Raw genomic sequence first — 22014 nt, forward strand, 5'->3', positions numbered from 1 at the left:
TATATGTTTTCCATTCTGTCAAATGAGACCAAGAAAACAAGAATACAGCCATAAATACTATAAGAAAATACACCTGAAAGTCGGCATTTTAATCCAAAAAACACGGTCGGAGTTTTTTTTTCTCATTATGCACTCCGTGCTGCAGGATTTTTTTTTTTATACTGCGCACACAGACCCATTCTCTCACATGTAGGCCTACCAGCTTTCTCCTGCTTGATTTGAAGCCGCTAGAATTTTTGAGTATATATACAGTATGTCAAGCACATTGGCTCATAAGATGTATATATATGACCGAAACAGTCAAAGGGTTAAGGCAATATCCACTGTATGTATAGTATAGTTATCAAATTGTAATAGTCTTTAGACAGGTATACTTATTATTTTTACCTTCCCTACATGTTGAAATGTTTGCTCAGATGTAAATAGTCTAGGAAATGTCAGGCTTTATCACAAAATATTTATTTTTTATTTAAGAAATCAAAACAAAATGCTGTATACGAAGACTGTATAATGCATGAGCAGAAGTATTCAGCAAGTCTTCCAAAGAATATTTCTATTCCTCGACCAAAAGACTTCTCTCTTGAGTTTAGAAGCTCAGCATTAATTGTGGGTCTGATCACTGGACTTTTTTTCTTGTGTTACAGCTTGAAGATTGGTGGCTTCATTATGCATACCTGACAGTGCGAGAACCTCTTCTGCCTACCATGAACACTGCTGGACCTCACCCGCTTAACCTTTCCTTGTGGAAACCTTCGTTTGAGAAAGCTCTCACTGTGAGTGCTGTCGCATTTGGTTTGCTTGCAAATTAATTTTATTTTTAATGAAGGTACTAGTCACCGTATTCTAAAATGTTGACCAAATTGTATATACAGGAGGTCCCCATTTCTATGGTTGTTATGTTCCTGACCCTCCAGCGATAAGCAAAAAACGCCGGTGGGTGGAAAAGTGTTTTTTTTTTTCAATACTGAATGCATCTTAAGCACCTAATAACATGTTTACACTATCATATATTAAGTGTTCAATACAGCTAGCCATAAAAAACAGATACAAAAGTAAAATAAATACACAGGACATACAATACATACCTTAAAATATAGTGCCAGTCTTCCTTCCCTTGTGCAGCTGTTGTGCAAAAATGGCAAAACAGTGGAAAAAGCACAGAACAAAAAGAACAATGACTTAGTTGAAAACCACCAAAAATATTGAACACCAAAAAGAGGGTGCTGAATATGTTTGGCCCTTGTATACTGTATCATGTTTGGTACAGATCAACCAGCTCATTGTTGCGGTAGCAAGTTTATATAACAGTCACCGAGGCAGGTGACCCAAAAAAGAAGAAACAAAAGTTTTTCTTCTTTTCACATTTGGTAATTTATACAGGGGAAAGGGTTACTAGCCCCCTTACTCCCGGCATTTTAGTCACCTCTTACAACACTCATGGCTTACAGAGGAAGGATTCTTCTCCACTTTTCCATGGAGTATTCTGACAATTATCATCTTTTGTGTGCCACTGTTTATCAGTGAGTGACCATCATTGCACGCATTCATGCGATACATTTTGTAATATTCCATTATTTTTTGTGCTTCCAACTGTTAAATGAGTCACCATGGGCCCAAAGAAAGTAGTGCCAGCCCTTTGGTAAAGAAAGTGAGAAAGACAATCGAATTAAAGAAAGAAGTCATTGAAAACTATGAAAGTGGAGTGTGTTTTTCAGAGCTTGCCAGGATGTATGGCAAACACCATTCAACCATCACTTCAATTGTGGTGAAGGGAAAGGAAATCAAGGAAGCTGTTGTTGTAAAAGGGTTAGATATGCTGATAAAAAAGAGATCGCAAATCTTTGAAGAAGTGAAGAGGTTATTGTTGGTGTGGACAACCCAAAAACAGTTAGCAGGAGATAGTGTTATGCAGTTGATAATTTGTGAAAAGGCAAGGCAGTTGAATGATGATCTCGTAATGAAAATGCCTGCAACGAGTGCTGACATTTGTGATTTTAAGGCCAGCAAAGGCTGGTTTGAGAGATTTAAGAAGCGTAGTGGCATACACAGTGTAGTAAGGCATGGCGAGGCTGCCAATTCTGACAAAAATGCAGCTGAAAAATATGTTCAGGAATTCAAAGGGTACATAGAGACTGAACAATTCAAACTCCAACAAGTGTTCAATTGTGACAAAACAGCCCTGTTTTGGAAGAAAATGCCAAAGAGGACCTACATCATGCAGGAGAAAATGGTACTGCCATGACACAAGCCTATGAAAGACAGGCTAACTCTCATGTTTTGTAGTAATGCTAGTGGGGATTGCAAAATAAAGCCTCTACTGGTGTATCACTCTGAAAATCCTAGTGTGTTTAAGAAAAACAGTGTTGCCAAGGCTAATTTGTGTGTGATGTGGAAGGCTAACAGTAAGGCATGGGTCACAAGGGACATTTCCTTGATTGGTTCAGTGAAGTGTTTGGCCCCAGTGTGAAGAAATACCTCCTAGAAAATATATTGGAACTCTAAGTGCCTCCTGGTAATGGACAATGCTCCTGCTCATCCTCCAAACTTGGAAAAGCAAATGGTGCAGGAGTTTTGCTTTATCACAGTGAAGTTCTTGCCCCCTAATGCCACTCCTCTTCTCCAGCCCATGGACCAGCAGTTCATCTCAAACTTTAAAAACTGTACACCAAAGCAGTGTTTCAAAAGTGCTGTGAAGTGACCTCAGACACTGAATTGACCCTAATAGAGTTCTGGAAAAATTACTTCGATATCCTCCACTGCATAAACCTTATAGGTAAGGCTTGGGAGGGAGTGACTTCCAGAACTTTGAACTCTGCTTGGAGAAAACTGTGGCCACAATGGGTACAAGAGAGGGATTTTGAAGGGTTTGGGGCTAACCCTGAGGAGCCTATGCCAGTTGTGGAAAGTATTGTGGCATTGGGAAATTCCATGGGGTTGGATGCAAGTTTTGAGGATGTGCAAGAGTTGGTGGAGGACCACGATTAAGAGCTAACCACTACAGAGCTGCAAGACCTTCACCTGCAACAGCAACAGACCACAGCTCAGGAAATTGCTTCAGAGGAGGAGAAAGAGAGATGGAGGAAGGTGCCTTCTTCAAAGATTAAGGACATTTGTGCAATGTGGACAAAGGTACAAACATTTATAGATGAACTTCATGCTGACAAAGCTATTGCAGGCCATATTGGCAACATGTACAATGACAATGTTGTGTCCCATTTTAGGGATGTTTTAAAGAAATACCAGATACAGAGCTCTCTGGACATATTTTGTGTGACAGGGGTCCAGTGACTCAAGCTGGTCCCAGTGGCATTAAAAAACAAAGAATGGAAGTAACCCCAGAAAAGGACTTGTTACCTGAAGCCTTTATGGAAAGGGGATTCCCCTTCCAAACAATAGTGTACCTTCATCCTCTCCCCTCCTCCCATCTTTCATCCACCCAGAAGTCTTCAACAGAGGTAAGTGTAATGTTATTTTTATTTTATATATGTATGTATTTCCACTTTCCCATGTATATGAAAGGAAATAAATAAGAACAAGAACTATTAAGAAAATAGGAGAAAACTCAGATGGGTGTGCACACATATATGTGTTCATGAATGTGTAATGTGACCTAAATGTAAGTACATGTATATGTAGCAAGATGTACCTGTTATCTTGCATGTTTATGAGACAGTCCTGCTTTTGTGTAAAACAATTATAGGTTTCCATTTCACTCTCATTAGGCAGGTCTAAAATATTAACTTAGCAGACCATCAATTATCTAACACTGTCGGGGGAGAGATTGTATCAAGTTTTCTAAATCTCTAGATACGAGTATCATTTTTATGGTCTCTCTTATTTGTGCATTATTTTTATTTCATAATACAGTATTTGCATGTGTTCAGATTTTTTAAAGACAAAATATGAGAAATAGGACATTTACCCTTTGATAACCAGTGTCTTGTCACACTTATAAAAGACTATTTGCAGCTAACCCATATGTAGGAGAAGGAAACTCGTGATGACATTTCGGTCTGACTTGGACCATTAACTAGTACCTAGTTAATAGTTCATGTCGAATCAAAATGTCATCATAAGTTTCTTTCTCCTATATACATGTTATTTGTGTGTTGTTCCAGTCATGGTATTGTACCTTTTTTTTTTTTTAACACAGCTGTTCCCACCAAGGCAGGGTGCATTTTTATTCTTTATAAAAAACTATGTCAGTACTGTATCATTAAAGCATAATATTGAGGCCCAAATTTTGTACGTTTATCCTTACTAAAGAGACAGAATTGATTAATGAACCATTATGTTGAAACCCAAGATAATTGATTTTTAGATTTTTAGGAGTTGTATCAAATCCTATTTTTCCCTTCTTGCAGCATTACTTGATAAATGATAATGCTTTACTGGCTTATGCATAAAAATATAGGCTAAGCAATCACTTCATTGCAGCCACAACTTTGTAGTCACCGTGTCTCACGAAATCGTAATAACACGATTGCAACAAACCACGGAAGGGATGAGGTTTGAACCCATGGCAAGTGAGTCCTGAAATTCAGAAAAGTGCATAAGAAACTCGAGTTCAAACCCCACCTGTTCCATGGTTAGTCACCATGCCCGTGAAAGTGTCTTTGTCAACAGTATTGCTTGTGTAGTATACACACATTTCCTAGCAATAGAATTCCTCCTCCGTAAGCCATGCATGTCATAAGAGGTGACTAAAATACTGAGAGCAAGGGGCTAGTAACTCCTCCTCCTGTACAAATTACTAAATTTAAAAAGAAAAACTTTCGTTTTTATTTTTAGGTCACCCTGCCTCAGTAGGAAGTGGCCGATGTGTTGAAACACAAAAAATTATAAGAAGGCTCCCTGGCCAGACCTCAAGCTTTTTTTTTTTTTTAACCCTCCTTAATATCTTAATCCTTTCAGGGTCCAGAGGCCAAATTTCTAAGTGTGCACCAGTGTCCAAGAATTTTCAAAAAATAATTTAGTTATTTTTTCTTATGAAATGGTCGAGAATCTTTCTCTGAAGGTAATAAAACAAAAAGTACAAAATTTGATGGAAAATTGACGGAATTATGCTCTAGCGAATTTTGATGTGTCAGCGATATTTACACATCGGCAATTTTGCCAAATTTGACTCCCATTTTAGGCCAATTACATTATTCCAGTCGACCAAATTCTTAGCTATTTCGCTAGTATTACTTTATTCTATCGATTGAGAAAAAGAATTCGTCAAGTCAACTGTTTCAACTACAAAATAAAGTGATCGGAAATTGGTAATTTGGCCAATTTAATGCAAAGTTCAAAATACTCCAATTTCAAAATAGGGTCCAGAATAAACAAAACAGGCATTCCTGGCACTAAACTAACATTTCTTCTGTTCATTAGTTACATTTTCAGGCTTTATTAATGAATTTCATTTTGATTTTTTATTCACATAATGAATTTTTATTGAAACCAAAAAATAGAAAATTTACTGTTATGCAATATTGTAATAATTATATAAATTATATCACCACATTTGTGAACGTATATTAGACCTACCAGCAGGTGTGTATTAGACGTGTGAGGTCATTTGTTTACTCTTGAGCATCGGCAAAAATTTAACATTTCCACTAATTTGAGCTCAGTTTCAAGCCATTTCCAATACTAAAACCAATCAAAATCATCTCTATTTCTGTAATATGTCTTCCATTCTATCAAATGAGACCAAGAAATTGCAAATACAACTATAAAAAACACACAAAAAAACACTGCAAAGTCGTTGCTTTACTCGAAAATTACGGTCTCAGTTTTTTTCTCTCATTATGCACTATGTGCTGCAGGATTTGTTTTATATGGTGCACACATACCACATAGATGTATTCTCTCATATTGAGGCCAAAATTTACCGCTCACAGATTACCAGAGTGAGCTGAGCTCATAACTTAGATCTACGATTTGGACCCTCAACGTAAAGCCGTAGATCTACAGCACGGACCCTCAAAGGGTTAAATACTAGAGTGTTTAATGTTCTTATACAACAGAAGTTAGAAAGTAGTGTAAGTAGAATTAATGTGATTTAGTAATGATTATTATTCATTTCTCAGTATGGAGCCTTGTATTTGTGGGGATTCTTAGACTTCAACCTAGCTGTGCAGGAGCAGCGTTTAAAACCACAAAAAACAAATGAGGTAAGTCCTGTGTGTGTTCTTCTAGTAAAAGGAGTTTTGATTATTATAAGCCATGGTACTTTATTTCTTGGGTAATACTTACAGTAAATAGAATAGCTCTATACAGGCAGGCCCTGCTTATACAGCAGGTTAGGTTCAGGGCTGCTGCTGTAAAGTGAAAATCACTGTAAAGTGAAACATAGCCGATTTCCATTTTCAAATGCGCATAAAAGTCTAATAACATGTTCATGCTATCATAATAAGTGAGCAATATAGCTAAGCCTTAAAAATGCATATGCAGTACACACATTACTTACCTTAAAATATTTTCATCCTTAGCTTATGGTGACTGGTGAATATATTTGTTGTAAGAAGTCTGAATAAATGAAGAATGGGTATAACTGGAAACCTCTGTATTAACAAAACGCCGTAAAGTGAAGCGCTGTAAAGTGGGGCCCTCCTGTATGGGCCTTCAGTCTCTATTCTGGGTAGGAGCTACCAAGTCTGAGGTAGTCTGATAGATCATATGCTGGGTGGTGAAGGTATGCTTCTGTCTGATTGGTTCATATATTTGAACCCAAAGGTCCGGGCAGTATGGTAACTCCCTGTTGATTCTTGGACGGCAGTGGACTTCCTGGGAGAAGTGTGAGTTCATATTTAAATTCAATTTTTTTTTTTGTGTGTGATACAAGAATAATGTGGTTTACATATAATAAAACATTGGGAGGCACAAAACAAAGATAATAGTATACAATGCATTTTGGGCAAGCTAATCCTAATGCTTAAAGACTACTTAAGAATTAGACATAGATTATTAAGTAGGATTTTTTTAGGTAGTTAACTGCAATTATATGTACAGTAAGAAAAGTAGCTAATGATCAAATGGTACAATTTTAAAAGTTTTTTTTTTTTTTTTTTAACAAGTCGGCCGTCTCCCACCGAGGCAGGGTGACCCAAAAAGAAAGAAAATCCCCAAAAAGAAAATACTTTCATCATCATTCAACACTTTCACCTCACTCACAAATAATCACTGTTTTTGCAGAGGTGCTGAGAATACAACAGTTTAGAAGCATATATTGCTGTATAGTCCTTGTGGCTTAGCGCTTCTTTTTGATTATAATAATAATAGAAGCATATACGTATAAAGATACACAACATATCCCTCCAAACTGCCAATATCCCAAACCCCTCCTTTAAAGTGCAGGCATTGTACTTCCCATTTCCAGGACTCAAGTTCGACTATATAAAATAAACGATTTCCCTGAATCCCTTCACTAAATATTACCCTTCTCACACTCCAGCAGCTCGTCAGGCCCGAATACCATTCGTCTCCATTCACTTCTATCTAACACACTCACTCATGCTTGCTGGAAGTCCAAGCCCCTCGCCTACAAAACCTCTTTTACCCCCTCCCTCCAACCCTTTTGAGGACGACCCCTACCCCACCTTCCTTCCCGTACAGATTTATATGCTTTCCATGTCATTCTACTTTGATCCATTCTCTCTAAATGACCGAACCACCTCAACAACCCCTCTTCTGCCCTCTAACTAATACTTTTATTAACTCCACACCTTCTCCTAATTTCCACACTCCGAATTTTCTGCGCAATATTTACACCACACATTGCCCTTAGACAGGACATCTCCACTGCCTCCAACTGCCTCCTTGCTGCAGCATTTACAACCCAAGCTTCACACCCATATAAGAGTGTTGGTACCACTATACTTTCATACATTCCCTTCTTTGCCTCCATAGATAACGTTCTTTGTCTCCACATATACCTCAACGCACTACTCACCTTTTTCCCCTCATCAATTCTATGATTCACCTCATCCTTCATAAATCCGTCCACTGATATGTCAACTCCCAAATATCTGAAAACATTCACTTCTTCCATACTCCTCCTCCCCAATTTGATGTCCAATTTTTCTTTATCTAAATCATGTGATACCCTCATCACCTTACTCTTTTCTATGTTCACTTTCAACTTTCTACCTTTACACACACTCCTAAATTCGTCCACTAACCTCTGCAATTTTTCTTTAGAATCTCCCATAAGCACAGTACCATCAGCAAAAAGTAACTGTCACTTCCCATTTTGTATTTGATTCCCCATAATTTAATCCCACCCCTCTCCCAAACACCCTAGCATTTACTTCTTTTACAACCCCATCTATAAATATATTAAACAACCATGGTGACATTACACATCCCTGTCTAAGACCTACTTTTACTGGGAAGTAGTCTCCCTCTCTTCTACACACCCTAACCTGAGCCTCACTGTTCTCATAAAAACTCTTTACAGCATTTAGTAACTTGCCTCCTATTCCATATACTTGCAACATCTGCCACATTGCTCCCCTATCCACTCTATCATATGCCTTTTCTAAATCCATAAATGCAATAAAAACTTCCCTACCTTTATCTAAATACAGGACTTGAGTCCTGGAGATGGGAAGTACAGTGCCTGCACTCTGAAGGAGGGGTGTTAATGTTGCAGTTTAAAAACTGTAGTGTAAAGCACCCTTCTGGCAAGACAGTGATGGAGTGAATGATTGTGAAAGTTTTTCTTTTTCGGGGCACCCTGCCTTGGTGGGAATCGGCCAGTGTGATAATAAAAATAAAAATATATATGCTTCAATGTAAACACGTGATCTACACATCCCCCACCCACTCTAAAACCTCCTTGCTCATCAGCAATCCTACATTCTGTCTTACCTCTAATTCTTTCAATAATAACCCTACCATACACTTTTCCTGGTATACTCAGTAAACTTATTCCTCTATAATTTTTACAATCTCTTTTGCCACCCTTCCTTTTGTATAAAGGGACTATACATGCTCTCCACCAATCCCTAGGTACCTTTCCCTCTTTCATACATTTCTTTCTTTCTTTCAACACACTGGCCGTATCCCACCGAGGCGGGGTGGCCCAAAAGGAGAAACGAAAGTTTCTCCTTTTACATTTAGTAATATATACAGGAGAAGAGGTTACTAGCCCCTTGCTCCTGGCATTTTAGTTGCCTCTTACAACACGCATGGCTTATGGAGGAAGAATTCTGTTCCACTTCCCCATGGAGATAAGAGGAAATAAACAAGAACAAGAACTAGAAAGAAAATAGCAGAAAACCCAGAGGGGTGTGTGTAAATGTATGTGTAGTATGACCTAAGTGTAAGTAGAAGTAGCAAGATGTACCTGAAATCTTGCATGTGTAGGAGACAGAAAAAAGGACCCCAGCAATCCTACAATCATGTAAAACAATTACAGGCTTCCGTTTTACACTCACTTGGCAGGGCGGTAGTACCTCCCTGGGCGGTTGCTGTCTACCGACCTACTACATGTACCTAGAATTCTGTAGATTTATTTCATATAATTACTTTATGAAACTAAAACTTTTAAGAAGGGGCTGGCAACTCCTTCTTTATAAATCACTAAAATTTCAAAAGAAAAACTTTTGTTTTTCTTTTCAGGCCACCTTGCCTTGGTGGGATACAGCCAGTGCGTTAAAAAAAAAACTTTTAAGATAATCCAATATATAATATGGTTCATACTGACTAGTGAAGGGACATTATATATAGTATAAGACTTGTACTGGATATCTAAACTGCTTATTTCATGAGAGAAGTGTTGTATGTCTTTTATATAGTTTCATTTTCTTTTTTTTTTTTTTTTAGGTTATTGTGAAAGTTAGTCATATAGCAAAGATTTCTTTCAGTTGTATAATTTTATCTGTATTCTTGTTTGTAAGTGTTCCCCCATCCCTCCAACTCCCCGTACACAGCAGTATGAATGAAAAACATCAGGACAGGAATTCAACATGTGTTGATTTTTTTTTTCAACAAACCGACTGTCTCCCAGAGAGGCAGGGTGACCTAAAAGAAAAACGAAAGTTTTTCTTTTTAAATTCAGTAATGTATACAGGAGAAGGAGTTACTAGCCCCTTGCTTCCGGCATTTTAGTCTCCTCTTACGACACACATGGCTTAAGGAGAAAGAATTCTTTTCCATTTCCCCATGGAGGTGTTGAAATGCTATCCTGAGACAATATCCCTGCATAGCGAGTCCAAAATTAGGTAAAAGGACACAGATGCCGCTAATGTAACATTTTATTGTGGCAACATTTTGCTTTTTAAGCTTGACAAAGCTGGAGAGCAAAACATAGCCATAATAAAATGTCACATTAGTTGCAGCTGTATCCTTATACCTAACATTCTGTCAGTAATTCCACCACTTTTATCAAAAACAATGCTTGTAGTTCTGAAGGTGTAAAGAAAGCTGCTATGATCAGCAACATGGGCAAGGGACACCTGCGGTAGAGTTGGGAAACGTGTACACCAGCAACTATTCGACAATTGACCATTGCCTTTTCCTCATATTTGAATGATACACCTTATGATTGCATTTTCTGCAGATTAGGAACTGTGGACTTCTAGATGTCAAATTACTATAAATAGACTGTAAATTGATATATATATATATATTTTTTTACCTTTCTAGGGTAAGCCCTTAAGTATGAAGCAGTTTAGATGGGTGTTTAATTGTACAAGGATCCCAGGTCAGGGTGCTGATAGCCTGTACACAACCTGGAAAACAAGTAAGTTGTGTAAAAATGTGTGTGTGTGCATGAGTACTTGTGTGTGTGCATGCATGTGTATGTGTGTGTGTATATATAAGAACATAAGAAAGGAGGAACACTGCAGCAGGCCTGTTGGCCCATACTAGGCAGGTTCTTCACAATCCATCCCGCTAATAAAATATTTGCCCAAACCAGCTGTCAATGCTACCCAATAAATAAGCTTTGATAATTCTATTTACCCATGTGCAAGTCCCTCTCAAATCCAACCCCTTTCACTATACAGTGGACCCTCGCCTAACGACGGCATCGCATAACGTTAAATCCGTCTAGCGATACATTTTAACGCAAAAATTTTGCCTCGGCTAGCGCTATAAAACTCGCTCAATGCGATTCATTCAAGACGCGTCCACGTGCGGCCTGAGCCCGCCTCACTTGTTCCATGGGTGCCAGTGTTTACAAGCCAGCCACCGCGGTCGCTTCCAAGCATACAATCGGAACATTTCATATTATCACAGCCTTTTTAGTGATTGCACCTGCAAAATAAGTCACCATGGGCCCCAAGAAAGCTTCTAGTGCCAACCCTACAGCAAAAAGAGTGAGAATTACTATGGATATGAAGAAAGAGATCATTGCTAAGTATGAAAGTGGAGTGCGTGTCTCCGAGCTGGCCAGGTTGTACACAAAACCCCAATCAACCATCGCTACTATTGTGGCCAAGAAAACGGCAATCAAGGAAGCTGTTCTTGCCAAAGGTGCAACTTTGTTTTTGAAACAGAGATCGCAAGTGATAGAAGATGTTGAGAGACTGTTATTGGTGTGGATAAACGAAAAACAGATAGCAGGAGATAGCATCTCTCAAGCGATCATATGTGAAAAGGCTAGGAAGTTGCATGACGATTTAATTAGAAAAATGCCTGCAACTAGTGATGATGTGAGTGAATTTAAGGCCAGCAAAGGTTGGTTTGAGAGATTTAAGAATCGTAGTGGCATACATAGTGTGATAAGGCATGGTGAGGCTGCCAGTTCGGACCACAAAGCGGCTGAAAAATATGTGCAGGAATTCAAGGAGTACATAGACAGTGAAGGACTGAAACCTGAACAAGTGTTTAATTGTGACGAAACAGGCCTGTTTTGGAAGAAAATGCCAAGCAGGACCTACATTACTCAGGAGGAAAAGGCACTCCCAGGACATAAGCCTATGAAAGACAGGCTTACTCTGTTGATGTGTGCCAATGCTAGTGGTGATTGCAAAGTGAAGCCTTTATTGGTGTATCACTCTGAAACTCCCAGAGTGTTCAGGAAAAACAATGTCCTCAAGGCTAATTTGTGTGTGCTGTGGAGGGCAAACAGTAAGGCATGGGTCACTAGGGACTTTTTCTATGACTGGTTACACCATGCATTTGCCCCCACTGTGAAAAATTACCTAATTGAAAAGAAATTAGACCTTAAGTGCCTCCTGGTATTAGACAATGCTCCTGGTCATCCTTCAGACGTGGCAGAGCGACTTTCTGTGGAAATGAGCTTCATTAAGGTCAAGTTTTTGCCTCCTAATACCACTCCTCTCCTGCAGCCCATGGACCAGCAGGTCATTTCCAACTTCAAGAAACTGTACACAAAAGCTATGTTTGAAAGGTGCTTTGTAGTGACCTCAGAAACTCAATTGACTCTAAGAGAGTTTTGGAGAGATCACTTTAGCATCCTCAATTGTGTAAACATTATAGGTAAGGCTTGGGAGGAAGTGACTAAGAGGACCTTGAACTCTGCTTGGAAGAAACTGTGGCCAGAATGTGTAGACAAAAGGGATTTTGAAGGGTTTGAGGCTAACCCTGGGAATCCTATGCCAGTTGAGGAATCCATTGTGGCATTGGGGAAGTCCTTGGGGTTGGAGGTTAGTGGGGAGGATGTGGAAGAGTTGGTGGAGGAGGACAATGAAGAACTAACCACTGATGAGCTGCTAGATCATCTTCAACAGCAAGAGGCCACACCTGAGGAAACTGCTTCGGAGGAGGGGATAGAGAAATTGAAGAAGTTGCCTACTTCAAAGATTAAGGAAATGTGTGCAATGTGGCTTAAAGTGCAAACCTTTTTTGATGAAAATCACCCTCACACAGCTATTGCAAGCCGTGCTGGTGACTATTACACTGACAATGTTGTGAAACACTTTAGGAATGTCATAAAGGAACGGGAGGTACAGGCCTCTATGGACAGATATGTTGTGCGACAGAGGTCCAGTGACTCTCAAGCTGGTCCTAGTGGCATTAAAAGAAGAAGGGAAGTAACCCCGGAAAAGGACTTGCCACCTCAAGTCCTAATGGAAGGGGATTCCCCTTCTAAACACTAACACCATCAACACTCTCCCCTCCTCCCATCCCATCACTCATCACCAGATCTTCAATAAAGGTAAGTGTCATGTAACTGTGCATGTCTTTTCCAGTTTGTGTGTATTAAAATTGATATTTCATGTGGTAAAATTTTTTTTTTGTTCATACTTTGGGGTGTCAGGAACGGATTAATTTGCTTTCCATTATTTCTTATGGGGAAAATTAATTCGCATAACGATAATTTCGCCTAACGTTGAGCTCTCAGGAACGGATTAATAGCGTTAGGCGAGGGTCCACTGTATTAACACTCCCTGTGTATGCGTGTGTGTGTGCATGCGTGTGTGTGTGTGTGTGTGTGTGTGTGTGTGTGTGTGTGTGTGTGTGTGTGTGTACTCACCTATTTGTGGTTGCAGGGGTCGAGTCCTAGCTCCTGGCGTGTGTGTGTATGCGTGCATGCTTGTGTGTGTGTGTGTGTGTGTGTGTGTGTGTGTGTGTGTGTGTGTGTGTGTGTGTGTGTGTGTGTGTGTGTGTGTGTGTGTGTGGTTTGTTAGTCAGTTTAGTAACAGAATACAGAATAGAGGAAACCCTTGGTATGTGTGAAGATTGCATTCCAAGAATACACTGCAGAAGCATCTGCCATAAATCCAGATGCTGTCTACAGGGGCAGTGCCAAGGGGATACAAGGCAACCTGAAGTCTCCCAAAACTAAAGAAATAAAAATAACAACAACATTGGTTCAAGACAAGTCCCCAGTTCCTCTCCTGTTTCAACCAGATTGCCACCACTAAGCCCCTCTTATATAAATTTTCTGGAGCCACCCCTGGCAGTTAAGTTAGGTAAGGTTTGCCAGGAAAAGTGTTTCCTGATGTGGGCCTTAGTCATATGATCTGCAGCTGGAGCTTTTGGTCATCTGACCGATGTCTTCCATTCACCCTGGCACAGTTGAGCCCAGCTGAATCAGACATGTAAAGATAAGATAAAGATTTTATTTCTTTGTGAAGATTACAATGTGTAATTACAGTTTTGGTTTGCTAAGTAAAGAAAGCCACTGTCATGCCAGGACATTTCAGCAGACTAATCCTAGTACATAATAACTACTTATATCTAGACAGTGGCTAGGCCTTTTCTGGAACCTTAAATTTTTTTGTGGTATTACCGCACTGCATGTTTATAGTCAGTGGTGGGATGGGCTGAGAGTTCTCATTAATGCCTGTAGTAGTTGTATTACTTGTGGAGGTATCTTTTAAGGATACAGTGGACCCCCGGTTAACGAACTTTTTTCATTCCAGTAGTATGTTCAGGTGCCAGTACTGACTGAATTTTTTCCCATAAGGAATATTGTGAAGTACGTTAGTCCATTTCAGACCCCCAAACATACACGTACAAACGCACTTACATAAATACACTTACATAATTGGTCGCATTTGGAGGTGATCGTTAAGCGGGGGTCCACTGTATTGTGGTGCTTAACAACTGATAGACTGACATTTAAATTTTAATTAAAATAATAGTGGTATCAGTTGTTTGATTACTTAATTGCTAATGGAAGCTCACAGTCAGATGAACATAAGCTAATAGAAGATCATAGTCAGGTGAAGAAAAGATAGTGAAAGATCACAGACAGACAAAAGCTCTGCCGAGCATGTCATTACATGACTAAGAAAAGCAACAAGAGAAATCTTCCTTTTTTTTTTTTTTGTTTTTTTTTTTTTTTTTTTTTTTCAACAAGTCGGCCGTCTCCCACCGAGGCAGGGTGACCCAAAAAAGAAAGAAAATCCCCAAAAAGAAAATACTTTCATCATCATTCAACACTTTCACCACACTCGCACATTATCACTGTTTTTGCAGAGGTGCTCAGAATACAACAGTCTAGAAGCATACACATATAAAGACACACAACATATCCCTCCAAACTGCCAATATCCCAAACCCCTCCTTTAAAGTGCAGGCATTGTACTTCCCATTTCCAGGACTCAAGTCCGACTATATGAAAATAACCGGTTTCCCTGAATCCCTTCACTAAATATTACCCTGCTCACACTCCAACAGATCGTCAGGTCCCAAGTACCATTCGTCTCCATTCACTCCTATCTAACACGCTCACGCACGCTTGCTGGAAATCCAAGCCCCTTACCCACAAAACCTCCTTTACCCCCTCTCTCCAACCCTTTCGAGGACGACCCCTACCCCGCCTTCCTTCCCCTATAGATTTATATGCTTTCCTATACACTCTAATGTAATAGTGAGTTTTGCCATAAAATTATAGTAATTACAGTGCTACTATGCAACTGTGTCTGTGTTGCATGACTGTTTGTGCAATTGTATAGTTTTCTTTAGTTTTACCTTTAAAAATAAGTGAGAAGACAGCAAATGAAATTGAACGTAAGACAATTATTAACTACCTGCTAAATATACTGTACAGATTTTTTTGTGAATGTTCCAAGATTTTGTTTATTAAATCAAGTTCGGTAAATAGTTGAATTATTGTTCTTTTTTATATAGATTGTTGTATATTTCTTGTCAGATTAATGGTTTCACTGTATTTTTGAGGCTCTTGGATTGATTGAAATTTAATGCATTTTTATCTCATTACAATATACAGTGGAACCCTGTGTTTGAACTTAATTAGTTCCTAGGTGGTGTTTGCACTGTGAAAAGTTAAGTGTGGGAAACATTATTTCCCAGGCTTTAGTTATCAGCCTCACACACTGGAGGATGTTGAACTGACTCTTCCAAAAGTCTCTGAGAGTTAGGTCAATGTTAGAGGTCACTTCAAAGCACTTTTGAAACAGGGCTTTTGTGTGAATTGTAAACAAGCTGGTGTATTAGGACTATAGAAAAGCATTCAGACACAAATGTCAGTTTTTTTCTGAATAAAATTGTTCGGACTCCAGTTCGTTCGAGGTCCAATGCGTTCAAACACTGAGATTCCAGCTGTACATAGTAAAAATAAAGTAAATATTACCAGTATATTATATAAATTTGTTAAAATCTTTTAGAGTCTGGTGCCAATGATATTAATTTACGTTTTTTTTACTTCACCAGTCATCTCTTGCCAAGGCAGAGTGACCCATAAAAGGAAATGCATTTATATATTTCTCATTTATTTTCAGAGGATGAAGGTGACTGTCCCTTGCACCTTGTGGTTCTTTGTCATGGACATATATGGACAATGTATCCCTGGGACTCTGCAGGTATTGGTATTATCCTGCCTAGGAGTTTCATGAAAAAAGAATAGAAAGTCACAATAATGTGACTGGAACAATACACAAATATTCCTTACATAGGAGAAAAAAGTACAGTGGACCCCCGCATACCGTTGGCATCACATAACGTTAAATCCGCATACCGATACATTTTATCGCTAAGATTTTGCCTCGCATACCGCTAAAAAACCCGCTCAACGCTATTCGTCCGAGACGCGTCTAATGTGCGGCCTGAGCCAGCCTCACATGTTCCGCCGGTGGCATTGTTTACCAGCCAGCCTCCGCGGTAACATCCAAGCATACAATCGGAACATTTCGTATTATTACAGTGTTTTTGGTGATTTTATCTGCAAAATAAGTGACCATGGGCCCCAAGAAAGCTTCTAGTGCCAACCCTACAGGAATAAGGGTGAGAATTACTATAGAGATGAAGAAAGAGATCATTGCTAAGTATGAAAGTGGAGTGCGTGTCTCCGAGCTGGCCAGGTTGTATAGTAAACCCCAATCAACCATCGCTACTATTGTGTCCAACAAAACGGCAATCAAGGAAGCTGTTCTTGCCAAAGGTTCAACTGTGTTTTCGAAACAGAGATCGCAAGTGATGGAAGATGTTGAGAGACTCTTATTGGTATGGATAAATGAAAAACAGATAGCAGGAGATAGCATCTCTCAAGTGATCATAAGTGAAAAGGCTAGGAAGTTGCATGAGGATTTAATTAAAAAAATGCCTGCAACTAGTGATGATGTGAGTGAATTTAAGGCCAGCAAAGGTTGGTTTGAGAGATTTAAGAAGCGTAGTGGCATACATAGTGTGATAAGGCATGGTGAGGCTGCCAGTTCGGACCACAAAGCAGCTGAAAAATATGTGCAGGAATTCAAGGAGTACATAGACAGTGAAGGACTGAAACCTGAACAAGTGTTTAATTGTGATGAAACAGGCCTGTTTTGGAAGAAAATGCCAAGCAGGACCTACATTACTCAGGAGGAAAAGGCACTCCCAGGACATAAGCCTATGAAAGACAGGCTTACTCTGTTGATGTGTTCCAATGCTAGTGGTGATTGCAAAGTGAAGCCTTTATTAGTGTATCACTCAGAAACTCCCAGAGCGTTCAGGCAAAAGAATATCCTCAAGGCTAATTTGTGTGTGCTGTGGAGGGCAAACAGTAAGGCATGGGTCACTAGGGACTTTTTCTATGACTGGTTACACCAAGCATTTGCCCCCAATGTGAAAGATTACCTAACTGAAAAGAAATTAGACCTTAAGTGCCTCCTGGTGTTAGACAATGCCCCTGGTCATCCTACAGACGTGGCAGAGCGACTTTATGGGGACATGAGCTTCATTAAGGTGAAGTTTTTGCCTCCTAATACCACTCCTCTCCTGCAGCCCATGGACCAGCAGGTTATTGCAAACTTCAAAAAACTGTACACAAAAGCTCTGTTTGAAAGGTGCTTTGTAGTGACCTCAGAAACTCAATTGACTCTAAGAGAGTTTTGGAGAGATCACTTTAATATCCTCAATTGTGTAAACCTTATAGGTAAGGCTTGGGAGGGAGTGACTAAGAGGACCTTGAACTCTGCTTGGAAGAAACTGTGGCCAGAATGTGTAGACCAAAGGGATTTTGAAGGGTTTGAGGCTAACCCTGGGAATCCTATGCCAGTTGAGGAATCCATTGTGGCATTGGGAAAGTCCTTGGGGTTGGAGGTTAGTGGGGATGATGTGGAAGAGTTGGTGGAGGAGGACAATGAAGAACTAACCACTGATGAGCTGCTAGATCAACTTCAACAGCAAGAGGCCAGACCTGAGGAAACTGCTTCGGAGGAGGGGAGAGAGAAATTGAAGAAGTTGCCTACTTCAAAGATTAAGGAAATGTGTGCAATGTGGCTTAAAGTGCAAACCTTTTTTGATGACAATCACCCTAACACAGCTATTGCAAGCCGTGCTGGTGACTATTACACTGACAATGTTGTGAAACACTTTAGGAAAGTCATAAAGGAACGAGAGGTACAGGCCACTATGGACAGATATGTTGTGCGACAGAAGTCCAGTGACTCTGAAGCTGGTCCTAGTGGCATTAAAAGAAGAAGGGAAGTAACCCCAGAAAAGGACTTGACACCTCAAGTCTTAATGGAAGGGGATTCCCCTTCTAAACACTAAGACTCTCTCCTCCTCCCATCCCATCAATCATCACCAGATCTTCAATAAAGGTAAGTGTCATGTAACTGTGCATGCCTTTTTCAGTTTGTGTGTATTAAAATTAATATTTCATGTGGTAAAATTTTTTTTTTTTCATACTTTGGGGTGTCTTGCACGGATTAATTTGATTTCCATTATTTCTTATGGGGAAAATTCATTCGCATAACGATAATTTCGCATAACAATGAGCTCTCAGGAACGGATTAATATCGTTATGCGGGGGTCCACTGTATATCCCATAAATGGTCCAAACGTATATATACGTTCACTACCGTACTGCCCCAACTTTTTTGAGAAAAAAACATTGTTGATTTTTAATAGGAAAAAAGAGCATATGGTGCCCAGGCATCCCCAATTATTTTAATATGGTGCACAGTGAGTGCTCACACCCATTCTCACATGTCTAGGCGACTCAGGCTTATCATGGCAATGTTAAATGTAGGACACATAAAACGTAAATATACGTTTGGGGCACTAGCGGTAAAAACGTATATATACGTTTGGACCGTTTACGGGTTAAAAAGAGAAAATTTTGTTTTTCTTTTTAGGTCACCCTGCCTTGTTGGGCTATGGCCAATTTGTTGAAAGGAAGAAATATTTTTTTAATACTTAAGTACTGTACAATTAAGAGGAATTATTACATTTATTCATGGGAATTTTATTATTTCTTTTAAGGTAAGCCATTGTCTGCACCAGAATTGGAAGTACAATTAAGACACATCCGTGAAACAAGTGATGACCTGGGACCTGGACCTGGCATCAGTGTTCTTACCTGTGACACAAGGGAAAACTGGGCTCAGGTATTTACTTTCATTATAATTTTGCTGTTAAATGTTAATCTGTTAGGTATGTTAGATGTTAATTTGTTAGGCATGCTAAATGTTAATCTGTTAGATCTCTTATATGTTAATTTGTTAGGTATGTTAATCTGTTAGGTATGTTAATCTGTTAGGTCTCTTATATGTTAATTTCTTAAGTATATTAAATGAGTATGTAAAGGTAGAAAGTTGAAAGTGAACCTAGAAAAGAGTAAGGTGATGAGGGTATCAAATGATTTAGATAAAGAAAAATTGGATATCAAATTGGAAAGGAGGAGTATGGAAGAAGTGAATGTTTACAGATATTTGGGAGTTGACGTGTCAGCGGATGGATGTAGGAAGGATGAGGTTAACCATAGAATTGATGAAGGAAAAAGGTGAGTGGTGCACGGAAGTATATGTGGAGACAAAAAACAAATATAAACACAAATGCAGTATAATGTGATCCTTTATTGACTACGTTTCGCCCACACAGTGGGCTTTTTCAAGTCACAAACAGAACTACCTGGGGTGGAAGGAACGCGAGTATTTATAGTCGGGCTGAGGTCAGGTGAAGAATGCTGCATCTGATGATGTACCGAGTGGGGTTATAGAGTCTAAAAACTTGGGTAGCTTGGAAAGGAGATTGGATAAGTTTGTGAGCAGACCTTCTACAGTGTTCTTATGTGGATAGCGAGAAGAAGTTTCTTGGCAATTCAGGTTATAGAAGTTCTGGTTGAGCAGACCTTCTACAGTGTAGAAGCAGGGATACTTATGTATGAGATGTGCACTGATCGGGTGATCTTCTCAATCGCATTCGCAACATCAACATCAGGAACAAGAAACTTTCCAGCCTTGACGTGACTTCCCTATTCACCAAAGTACCTACTACACAAGCCATCGATCTCTTGCGCAGGAAAATTGACGATTCACTTGATCTTCCCATTCCAGCCAGCGATTTCATCGACCTTGTTGAACTATGTGTTGGCTTTACGTGTTTCTCTTTCGAAAATCACCTCTTTCAGCAGACTTTTGGACTACCCATGGGTTCGCCACTCAGTGCAGTCCTGGCGAACCTATACATGGAACATCTAGAAGCCGAACGTTTCTCCACCATTATTCCTTCGTCTGTCACCTGGCTCCGTTATGTTGACGACATTCTCCTCATAACTCCTAAACGCTTCAACGTTCAAGCTCTCCAAGACAAGCTCAACCAGGTCGAGCCTTCAATCCAGTTCACACTTGAAGAAGAAGTCGACAACACTCTTCCTTTCCTTGATGTCCTGCTCTGCAAAGCTGACCACGAACTTCGTTTTAAAGTCTATCGAAAACCCACCAACCAAAACGATCTTCTCCACTTCTACTCTCACCACGACACCAAAACCAAACGTGGTGTAATTATAGGCTTCTTCCTGCGTGCACTCAGAATCTGCAGCAACGAGTTCCTTGAGGAAGAATGCACTATAATTGAACAAATATTTTCTAAACTCCACTATCCTCGTCACTTCATCAGAGACTGCAGACGGCGGGCATTAAACATCTTCAACACACCCAGAGAAGACACTGCCGAGAAGAGATACATAGTCCTTCCCACCAACTCCATTGCCAAACATGTTTCCAACATCTTTGCCAAAACATCATTTCAAGTATCTACCTCCACAACCACGACCATCAAGGACATCACCAGTAGTAGACAGGACAAGCCTCCATCCTCTGCAGGGGTATACATAATCCCTTGTAATGACTGCAACAAGTTATACGTGGGCGAAACATCAAGGGACCTCCAAACACGTATTTCAGAACACCAATACGCAAGCAGGTCTGACGACACAAGGAATGCCTGCGTACAACACCGTAATTCACACAACCACTTGATAAACTACAGAAACTCAAGACTTATCGCCACAGAAGACAACACTCAATACCGAAGAATCCTGGAATCATCACTTATTTCTATATCCGACAACTTCAACCAGAATAGTGGCTTCTATAACATAGCTGAACCACTTGCCAAGAAACTTCTTCATCGCTATCCCACATAAGAACACTGTAGAAGGTCTGCTCACAAACTTATCCAATCTCCTTTCCAAGCTACCCAAGTTTTTAGACTCTATAACCCCACTCGGTACATCATCAGATGCAGCATTCTTCACCTGACCTCAGCATTCTGAACCGGACTATAAATACTCGCGTTCCTTCCACCCCAGGTAGTTCTGTTTGTGACTTGAAAAAGCCCACTGTGTGGGCGAAACGTAGTCAATAAAGGATCACATTATACTGCATTTGTGTTTATATTTCCATTGTGTCGGTATTTTATACCATTTATTTTTATTTTGCAGAAACAAGCACCAAAAACAGTGATAATATGGTTAATATGGAATGCACCGAATGTATCCTTAGATGCGCGCACACTGGCTGGCTTGTAAACACTGGCACACACGGGGCAGTTCAGGCCACACGTGGACACGTCTTTTATGAATCGTATCGAATGTCAGGTTTTCCATCGAATGTCGAGGCGAAATTTTTGCGTTAAAATGCATCGAATGTCGGATTTATCGAATGTCGATGCCATTGAATGTCGGGGGTCCACTGTACTTCTAAACTGTTGTGTTCTGAGCACCTCTGCAAAAACAGTGATTATATATGAGTGAGGTGAAAGTGTTGAATGATGATGAAAGTATTTTCTTTTTGGGGATTTTCTTTCTTTTTGGGTCACCCTGCCTCAGTGGAAGACGGCCGACTTATTAAAAAAATAAAATAAACGCTAATTTGTTAGGTA

General features: G+C 39.7%; 1 protein-coding gene across 1 annotated transcript; it reads left to right on the forward strand.

The window, feature by feature from the left end:
* The first annotated feature begins 646 nt into the window (after positions 1 to 646).
* LOC138852165 (peroxisomal carnitine O-octanoyltransferase-like) lies at positions 647 to 19613 on the forward strand. The gene is made up of 5 exons (XM_070081854.1): positions 647 to 773; positions 6078 to 6161; positions 10639 to 10735; positions 16152 to 16232; positions 19114 to 19613. Exons 1-5 carry the CDS (start codon positions 705 to 707, stop codon positions 19371 to 19373), a joined length of 591 nt encoding a protein of 196 aa, XP_069937955.1. The 5' UTR covers positions 647 to 704; the 3' UTR covers positions 19374 to 19613.
* The last annotated feature ends 2401 nt before the right edge of the window (positions 19614 to 22014 follow it).

The sequence above is a fragment of the Cherax quadricarinatus genome, unplaced genomic scaffold (genome assembly GCF_038502225.1).
Source record: "Cherax quadricarinatus isolate ZL_2023a unplaced genomic scaffold, ASM3850222v1 Contig4625, whole genome shotgun sequence".
NCBI classification, from domain to species: Eukaryota; Metazoa; Arthropoda; class Malacostraca; order Decapoda; family Parastacidae; genus Cherax; species Cherax quadricarinatus.

Excerpts from the sequence above, each read along its gene's own strand:
- LOC138852165 (XM_070081854.1), top strand. The coding sequence starts at position 705 with ATGAACACTGCTGGACCTCACCCGCTTAACCTTTCCTTGTGGAAACCT. Across the intron at positions 774-6,077 it reads CGTTTGAGAAAGCTCTCACT|TATGGAGCCTTGTATTTGTG; the intron begins GTGAGTGCTGTC and ends TTCATTTCTCAG. Across the intron at positions 6,162-10,638 it reads AACCACAAAAAACAAATGAG|GGTAAGCCCTTAAGTATGAA; the intron begins GTAAGTCCTGTG and ends TTACCTTTCTAG.